The sequence below is a fragment of the Apis dorsata genome, unplaced genomic scaffold (assembly GCF_000469605.1).
Source record: "Apis dorsata unplaced genomic scaffold, Apis dorsata 1.3 scaffold_279, whole genome shotgun sequence".
Classification (NCBI taxonomy): domain Eukaryota; kingdom Metazoa; phylum Arthropoda; class Insecta; order Hymenoptera; family Apidae; genus Apis; species Apis dorsata.
The window spans coordinates 386460-396269 of NW_006263555.1; the positions used below are offsets into that span (position 1 = coordinate 386460).

The following is a 9810-nucleotide window of genomic DNA, read 5'->3' on the forward strand; positions in this document are numbered from 1 at the left end:
TGTAATAATTTTTCTTTTTCTTCTTCTGGTGAAATTCTTTGTTTCTCTTCTTCTTTTAACTTATCTCTTTTTTCTTCCATTTCTATTATTTTAAGATGTAATTTAACTGCTTCCTGTTTCAAAGGAGATAATGTTATTTCTTCTTCTAAATAAACTTGTTCTTTGTATAATTCATCCAATTTTTGTTGCAGTTCATTTGCTTTTTCTTCCACTTTTATTTTTTCTTTTAATAATTCATCATATTTTTCCTTCATATCAGAATCCATACTGTCTATAAGTCGTTCTGTTCTTTTCTTTTCATCTTCTAATTGTTTTTGTATTTTTGTTAGTTTTTGTTCTAATTGTTTTCTTTCTTCAAACATATTTTCAATTCTTGATAAAATTTCTTCATTTTTTCTAGCAAGTTTTTCAGTTTCTTCTTCAATAATTTCTTTTCCAATATCAGATGTCATTTTATCTACAATGATATTATAATCAGCTAGTTGTCCTTGTAAAGCTGTTAACTCCATAGCCAAATCTTTGGCTCTTTTATCATAATGCAGATAAGTAGCTCTTTCTTTAGTTTGATCTTCAATATCTTTCATAATAACAGCAATTTCTTGATTTAATTCTCTAATTTTTAATTGCATAAGTCCATTATAATATCTTTTATCTTGAATTTGCCTAAAAATAGAAAATTTAAATTAAAAAATAACAAAAGGAAAAATTGATGTTTAAGTTATTATTATCACAATGATATATTTTATTTTAATTAATAATTAATTTAAAAAAAAAATTAAATATAAAAGAAGAAATTTACATACCTAGTCATTGATAAATTTTTACCAGTTCCAGGTCTAAGACCTGCCACTCCATGTTGAGTGATTGGTCTTTCCAAAATATTTATATTCATTTGACCAGACAAAGGAAATGCAATATTACATGCTCCAGAATTACTTGAATTAATTGTATTTAAACGTGAATTACCAGTTGATACTTGATTGAGCGCAGCAAAGGATGATGGTGGTCTTGCCAATACATTTTGACCAGGTGTGCCTGGACGAGTATTCCCAGAAAACTCTGATTCATTTTTTGTTCCTTTGTAAAACCTTTCAAATTTATTTTGTAATACAGCAGTACTAGTTTGTGGTCTTTGCATTATATTGATCTATTTAAAACACTTTTTTTCTTTATTGAAAATATTTTTGGTATGAATTTGCATAGATATTTAATTAGTTGATACTGTTTAGTTAAAGTACATTATAACCCGTTTGTTTTCTACTTGGTTGTCATAGAAACTAATTCATAGAATCTATATAATTCCAAATTAATTTAGATATAAATTATAAAATTTACTTTATAATTTATATATAATTACATGAAAAAAATATAATTTTAAATGATACTATAAAATTACATTACATTACAAGAATTTGTATAAAAAATCAAGACATAGAATAGATCTAACTTTATATCCAATGTTTTGAAATATCGATTGCGCAAAAAATCAAAATATTTTGTGCGATTTACAGCGGTGAATTATATTTTAAAACAAAAATTATTGAAATCAATAAATTTTAAAAATAATTTCTTTGACACATTATTTTATAAATATTCTTATATATTATATTAATATATAAGATATTAATATAATTAATTATAATTTAATACTTATTAATAATTATTAATAAATTTAATAATATTAAACTTTAATATTATTAAATTTATTTAATAGTACATACATATTGCATTATAAATGTTAATATTTATTATTTATTACAAATAATAAAAACATTAATTAAAAATTTTTACGAGTTTTAATCATAAATTGCCAATAAATTGGGCAAGCGAGACAATAAAGTTGTTTTTTACATGCATAAATTTTGCAAAAAAGATATAAGCAAAGAAATCAGATAGTGAGATAAGAATAGAATGGATAAAAATATTGAAATAAGTGCCATCTTCAGAATGTCAAATGAAACAGGAAATGCACGTATGAAAAGAACAGGAAATAGAGAGAAAAAGAAAATACAAAAAGAACTGACAAACGTTATCTATTGAAGTTCAAAAATATTTCTTTATATCTCTGAAATTCAAAAATAGAGTAAAGTAGAATAAAAATTGAGAGTGCCATTTAAATGTTTTTAGAGAAGTTTTAAAAAATGGTGAAATCCAAAAGATGGCGCTGATTGTCAATTCTTATTCTATTTCATTCTCCTATTCTATCTTTTATTTCATTTGTAAGACTAGAGATGACACTGATTTCAATATATTTATTCTTTTCTCATTTTTGCTCTATACTTGTTCTTAGTATGTGATTATAGATGGTAGCAAATGTCAAACATTTTCATCATTTCTCTTTCAAAATTATAATGTAATTTCAATTTTTAATGTAAAAATATATATATATTTATATTATATATATATATTTTACAATGTAATTTCTAAAACAACAAAATATAAAACAATATATAAGTTTTGCGGGTATTTTGATATGAGCATTTTGATATCATTTAACAATAAAAAAATATTTTTTTTTTATTTGTAATTTTATATTAAAATTTAATTTCAATTTTAATCATTATTAATGTTGCAATCTCATTCAAACCGAGCCTTATGAAAATATCTGTAATTTTTAAAAAATAATTTACTTTATTTAATACATTAATTTATTTTAATTAATTATTTTTCCTTATGTTATATTTTATCTATATTTTTTACTTTGTCGTTATTGATCTTTATTGAAATAATTGATGAAATGAAAATTCAAATTTTTAGTTTAATGAAAGAATGGAAGATGGCAGTAGATTGTCGTTATCTCAAATTAAGTAGTTGCTAAGCAACAAAAGTGACGCGGCGTGTTAGCCAAGTGGCAAAGCACGATGGTGACGGCGACGACGATGGTGACGGCGGTAGCGACGCCGGTCCCCCCAAACTCGAATTAATATACGGGAGTCCAAGAATATCTTCAGTGTGCCTCGGGATAGCCAGAAACCAATCGGCGTTACCACAGTAACCCGCGTTGCAGCTAAGTTCCCCGTGGCATCGCGATTCGTCCCGTCGACATATAAACGTCCGCCACTTACTCATTTTATACACGTTCGTTCACATTGGCATTTCTTTTCAACTTGCCTTTTCTTTTGCCTTTTCCTTCTCCTTTCTTTGCTCAATAGGCCGTAGTTGTATGCACGGCTGGCCACATGTACCTAGTGATAACACATCTAGTGCAGATCATAGAAAGGTATCAACGCTGCCCGATAAACCGGTTTTACCGCAACCAAGCGGTGACCTCCTCGTGCTCGAGAATGTTTTAAACTGTGACAAATATTTTGTGCTCACGTTCATAGAAACTGTTGGCTTGTACATACGTGAACACGAAATAACAACCCCAGAGTTGTTTTGAAATCGAGACGCCGTTACTATACTGCGATGGACGAAGAAGAAATTGACGGCGTGAAGTCGCCCATCAAAAGGCTTGGCTCCACGCGGAAGCTGCTTGTCTTTAATAGTAAGTTATAACCACACATTTTTTATTTTTTTCTTTTTCTATTTTATTTTCTCTTATTTCTTACATATTGCTCATTTATATATTTATTTCTCTTTCTTTTTATTTATAAAGAAAGTTAATTTTTTTAATTGGTATATTTTTTATCAATCGTAAATAAATAATTGTTTATTATAATTCTTATTTTTATTATTATATAGTTTAATATTTTAGTTTAATATTAATATTAAACTAAAAAATTAAAAATAATTTTTTAAATGATTTTTTATCAATGAAGTTTTTTATTTATGAGATTTAATTTACAAAATTATTAAAATTTATTTTGAAACGCTATTGTTATCATATCCTTTAATAAAGATATAGATTTAACTTTTTGGTTTGAAATTTATTTGTTGCATATTTAAAAGTTAATTTATTTCGATAAAATTTGTTTCATCGATAAAACAGTGAATATTGTTTTTTTTTTTTCCTTTTCTTTAATATAAAAAACATTTTTTTAATATTTGATATGTTTTAGGAATGTGTAAAAAAATATAGCAACTGTATAGTTAGCAAATGTTAGAAAATCTCATAATATATAACCGATGATACATTTTAAAGAATGACACACTGTATCGATATTTTTATGTTGAAGATGCTGTTTATTTATGCATTTTTTTGATCTGCAATGTTTTTGTAAAAAAAAAATTCTTATTTATTTTTTTATTACAGCATTGCTCAATTATTCATGTAATATCAATGATAAATATTCAAAAATAATAGAATTATGTTTTCATATCTATTATAATAAAATGATCATAAAATTTATAAAAGCTAAGAAAAAAATTTTTTAAATATTAAGTTTTATAAATTTACGATATTGCAAATTGTCATTATCAATTTGAAAACTATTGCATATACGTAGTTTATTGATTATAAAAAAAATTATGTTCTTAAAATTCTTAAAAAAAATTTTCATTATTTTGATTATAAAATTTTATTATAACAATATATAATTTATTAGTAATCAAGTTTATAATTTATCTTTTCTTAACATTATACATATATATTTATTATAATATTTAAATTTTTAGAATAAATTTTAATTAGTTAATTATTAATAACTTTACTAAGGAAAATCTTTGTAAATATTTGAAAGTTTTGAAATGAACGAAACAATGTTTCACTTGATCAATGAACGATCGTTATTCGATGGAGTAAATGAGGTGCTTGCACGTCTCTCGATTGAAATGTTGGCGCGTCGCATTTGAAATTGCTTCGTCTGCATATTAAAAGTCGTGAGAAGTAACAGGGATAGGTTTCACGGTATTCTACATTCTATATTCATGCAAAAATTTTTATTTATTGGATTAAATATATCTCATTTTTCCATCTAAATATGTAATTCTAATATATCTTCTAATTCTTCTAATATATAATTATTCTTCTAATAATATATATAATACTTTTGTACAGTTTTATTAAATTAAAAAATAAATTTCATTATACTTATTATTATTATATTATTAAAAATATATTACATATTATTATTATATTATTAAAAATACTTTTTTATAAATATATCTCTGACTTAATATCGTGAACAAAATAACAACGCTTTTACAATTTTTAAAATTATTTAATTTCGTATCAATGTATCCTAAAACATATATTCATAATCTATTTGATTAAGAATTATCAAAAAAATATACATCGGATGCCCATCCCTGTTTCCATTTACAAACTTTCAAGGTTGTTTTTATTTTATTTTAACGCGTATTCCATCTCCATCCCCTCTATTTTCCTCCCACTATGTATATAATACCTCCCCCGTTGAACACGTTCACAGAGTACACTTTCAGATACGAACGTCTATATATTCTTTCATACTGTGTAACGCATGCGCACATTCTCATTGTTCGCCGCAACTCCTTCCATACGGTCATGCGTGACTGCGTCGACCGTTTCCTCTATGCATTTTGATTTTTGTGTTTATATCCGTATGGTTGCAACATTGGATGTTTTAAAATCGATCTTAATGACCTATCGCTATATAGAGTTTGCCAGTAAAGTTAGTTGATAAATATGCAGATTTATTTGCTGAATATTTTAAGATTTTATAAATAATATATATAAAAATAAAATTTATCTAATAATTCGATATGCAATATATATGTATATATGTCGCTTTGATTAATTATTATTAATTGGCATATAATTTATTCATGTAAAAGAGATAATGAAAATAATAATTCCTCAGAAATTATTATCAAAGTTTGTCATTTTATGAGAATATCTTGAGATATTTACATTTGTATAAACATTTTTTAAAAATATATTCACATTAATTTATAATATAAATTTAATTATAATATAAATATTTAAAATAATTTTTTAATATAAATTTAATAAAAATATCATACTTAAAAAAAATATGATATAAATTGATCAGAAAAAAAAATCTGAATAAAATATAATAATAAAAAAAAAGATATTTCCTGTTTTGTGCGACAGATGTTTTTACGAACAGATCATTTTTAAAATGTCAAAGAAGAGTATCTATTTCACTTTGTGAAAGATATATGTATCTTCTTTCATATGGATATTATTGCAATGACGCATTTTATTTAAATATTTTTTAAAAATTATATTTTTAATATTTATTATCATATAATTGAATATATTTTTTTTTACATCTCTTATTAATCAAAGCGAAAAGAATAAGAAAGAGACATTTTGAAAAATAAAAATACAAAAAAAAAATCTTGTTAAAAAGAAATTATTTTTCAATAATTTTAATTGATATTTTTTATTTTGATTTTCTCCATTTACAAATATTACAAATTTTGGTTTGAACTTTCTAAATTACTGTCGTAGAACACACGCCCGACAAAAAAATTACAGAGTGTAATTTTTTTACGTGCATACATGTGTAACAAGGCTATTCATTTTAGTTTAACTCATTGATGAAAAAGTTCCGTCAGGGTAAAGAGAAGGAATTACAAGGAAATAATACATCCCCCATCTATATCATTGTTAGATTAATTGTGGCATGCGTAAATTTTAATCTAGATACATGACGTTAATTATTGAAGTAAGCCTTTAATTGAGATAAATCATTGAAAAAAAAAATTGAATAATTTCATCGTGATAACAATTGAATGTCATGTATATAAAATATGGATATATTTATAATTTTTTTTTTTTTCAAAAAACAATTATGTATGACATAAAAATCACAGTTAATTCGATAGATTTTAAACCTGCAGTATTTGAAAATGTCACGAGTTATTCAGAATCACTAATAGAGTTCGTTAACGAAGTAGCAAGGCAATTGCAATGGGATTATACTACTGACATTTAATATCGTATAAGAAATAATACATAAAATATATATATATACATAATATTAAAAATACATAAAATATATAAAATATATAAAATATAGTTTAAATTAATATCATTTATCATAGATTGATAAGATGATTTCATATTTTTGATATCGAAAAAAAATATAAAAGATGGAATTTTAAAAATTTAAATTTTATCAGTAAAAAATTATAAAAAAATAAAATAATATTAAAAGAGTCAGAATCGAATTTTTAAAAAATGGAATTGTTTGAAAATATGTACAATTAAATTTATTATAATAGTGTGCATATGATGATTTATATATTTTTTAAAGTTTTTTTATATTTTACTTTACTAAAAACTTAAAAAATAAAAAATCGTATAAAAAAGTTTTTTTAATTCATAAATAAATTTAAAAAGTTGATGACAACTTTTGGATAGGTACTTGATAAGAAGGCCAAGTGGTATTGAATTTGCATGCTTATCTGGATGAAGGTCGCGAAACCCCGAACGATCTGTGGCTTTAAAATAGCGATACTACGTAATGATCACATGAATAGAGTTCAGTTTTAGAATAGTACACGCTGAATGAACTTTGTCTACTATAATTATCTATCAATTCTGAAATGCTTCTTATTAAAATTAGTAAACCAGTAATAAAAATTATAGCTACTATATTATAAAAATAATTATAAATATTAAATTGTATAATTATAAATATCAATTGTATAAATAGAATTAGTTAATTTAATTTAATATAATAAATACTATAAAAGTAACTTATGTTGTATAAATTTTCATGGGAAATAATTTAAAATTTAAAAGAAGAAACGAGATATTGTCGACGATGCTTACCATAAGGTTAGCGGCATCAATGAAATGGCGCGGTATCTCATTGAACCACTTGGCTGACTCAGCCAATTGCGAGTATACTAAGTTCAGAGTGCATTTTTCATAAGTGTTTTTTATGACTTTACAGATTTAAATTTACGTGATTATATCTTGAAAACAAATATACATGAAAAATAACATAAATAAAATAATACCATTCAATTTATTTTATCGGTCATTTGAGAATAAATTTAAATGATAAAATAATTTAGTAAAATAGATATTTTTTGAAATATAATATTCTTCTTATATAAATGAAACTTATATGATCGTGCAGATATAATTTCTTTTTTATTTCTATATGAATGCAAGAATAAAAATTTATTGATTGAAAATAAATTATAAATAAAAATTTATTGAATATAGTATATAAGTATGATAAAATCGATTTGTATAATTTTGTGAAAAGGAAATTTAATTATAATTTGAAAATTAGGTAACAGATGACGCTGATTGTTCCATATTACGTAAATTTCATTTTAGTAAAATAATATAAAAAAAATTAAATTTAAATGAAATATACTTTTTATTGCTATATTGAATTTATTTTGTTATATTTTTATAAATAAAAAAAAATAAAACACATATTGACTTGTAAATTCAGAATTTAATAGTTGATATAATCTCTAAAATAATTTCATTTAAAAAACTAATAGTGTAATTATATATGCATATAAAGTATAATTTTTATGCTTTATTTATCATTAATTGTGTTATTTATTATTTTTATAAAAGCTTGGAATGTTAAAAATAGATAAAAAAAAAAACAATTTGAATATGTTTTTTTTGATCAAAGAATGAAGTAAGGAAAGAAGAATGCAGAAAAACTAACAGTGGTAGCAATCTGATGATAAACTAACCCGATGGTAAGATGATCTGAGTGCCCTCGAAGTGGCCGATGAAAAGCAATTTGTTCATTTAGTGCCGAGAGTACATGACCCTATGAGCAAATAAGATCCACTTTTATATCAAGTGTAATCCTTCTTTACTGCACTCTTAAATTTATACTTTTTAAAAATGAATATTTATCAATTTTATAACATCAATCAAATTATTATATTTCTTCGAAAACATATATGAATTATATAAAATAGATCGTATTAAAGATTGTAAAAATCATAATTATCATGATATGAAAAATAATTAAATCATTTTAATCATCATTTATTCTGATAATTGAACAAAACATAATGAATTTTATTTTAAAATTTATTAATGAGTTTTTGATTACAATTATTTTATAATTGTAAGAAAAATGAACAAATAGGTTAGTTACAAATCTCGGTCGGTCAAGTGGCACGCATAACTGAAATATAACCTACCGAAAAGATTAAGTATTTGTTGACTAAACAAAAACTACGATTAAGTAGATTACCTCTTATGTTGTATAATAAGTGTATATCGCGTGAAATAACCGCGGCAAAACGAAGAGTGATGCGTTTCCACGTGATGAGACAACGGGTAGGCAGAGACAGGACAAGCGAACGAGAATACGCGCGTAGAGAGTAACGTATATATATACATACACGGTGGACACGTGCACTCCGTTTGATCAGAGTCACAGTCACGGTCACGCTTCGAGGGTTGGACGAGCCTATATAGAACACCACGGTGGGAGACCCGGTGTACAACGTATAACCATGCAGTTAGAGAGACGAGGAGAGAAACAAAAGCGGTGGCGCGAGTAACCACTCATTGATTCCCCTACCAACGGCGCGGTCATCTCTTTTGCACCATTTTGCTTCACTTTATTGCCATTATTTTATCTCTTTTCCTAACGTCTCTTTTCTGCCTGACATCTCATTAACTCTCTTCCTCTTCAAATAATGGTTATCTCGTTCGTTTTTTATCTGTCTCTGTCGCTCTCTCACGTTTATACGATATATGACGCTTTCCGCTCGTCGCTTCTACAACGGTATTACGCGATTCAGTTGATTTCGAAACGGTGCATCGAGAGCGCGGAATTTCTCTCGTATATATAATCGGTTTCCTACAAACTCGTCCCCTTTTCCATTTACAAGTGAAACGCTTTCAATGTAGAAAGTTCTCGACGATTCTGCTTCGAGTATTCTTTTTTTCGTTTTTTTTTTTTTTTTTTTTTTTTT

At 24.9% G+C, this 9810-nt stretch overlaps 2 protein-coding genes across 4 annotated transcripts in view; one reads left to right on the forward strand and one right to left on the reverse strand.

Moving 5' to 3' along the window:
• LOC102674523 (intraflagellar transport protein 74 homolog) overlaps nucleotides 1-1492 on the reverse strand; it is a 2927-nt gene extending 1435 nt beyond the window's left edge. Inside the window, exons 1-2 of the mRNA XM_031511020.1 lie at nucleotides 804-1492; nucleotides 3-663 (exon numbers count right to left, since the gene is read on the reverse strand). Of these exons, the coding sequence (XP_031366880.1) occupies nucleotides 3-663; nucleotides 804-1138 (996 nt within the window). The 5' untranslated portion in view covers nucleotides 1139-1492. The remainder of the gene's footprint in view (nucleotides 1-2; nucleotides 664-803) is intronic.
• Nucleotides 1493-2861: 1369 nt separating this feature from the next.
• LOC102672710 (SLIT-ROBO Rho GTPase-activating protein 1-like) overlaps nucleotides 2862-9810 on the forward strand; it is a 37113-nt gene continuing 30164 nt past the window's right edge. The window contains exons 1-2 of one of the 3 annotated variants that reach the window (XM_031511010.1): nucleotides 2864-3220; nucleotides 3327-3487. In XM_031511010.1, the coding sequence (XP_031366870.1) occupies nucleotides 3409-3487 (79 nt within the window). In that variant the 5' untranslated portion in view covers nucleotides 2864-3220; nucleotides 3327-3408. Of the gene's footprint in view, nucleotides 3488-9810 lie in introns of all 3 variants that reach the window. The other 2 variants (XM_006616833.2, XM_006616831.2) reach the window with 2 other exon arrangements.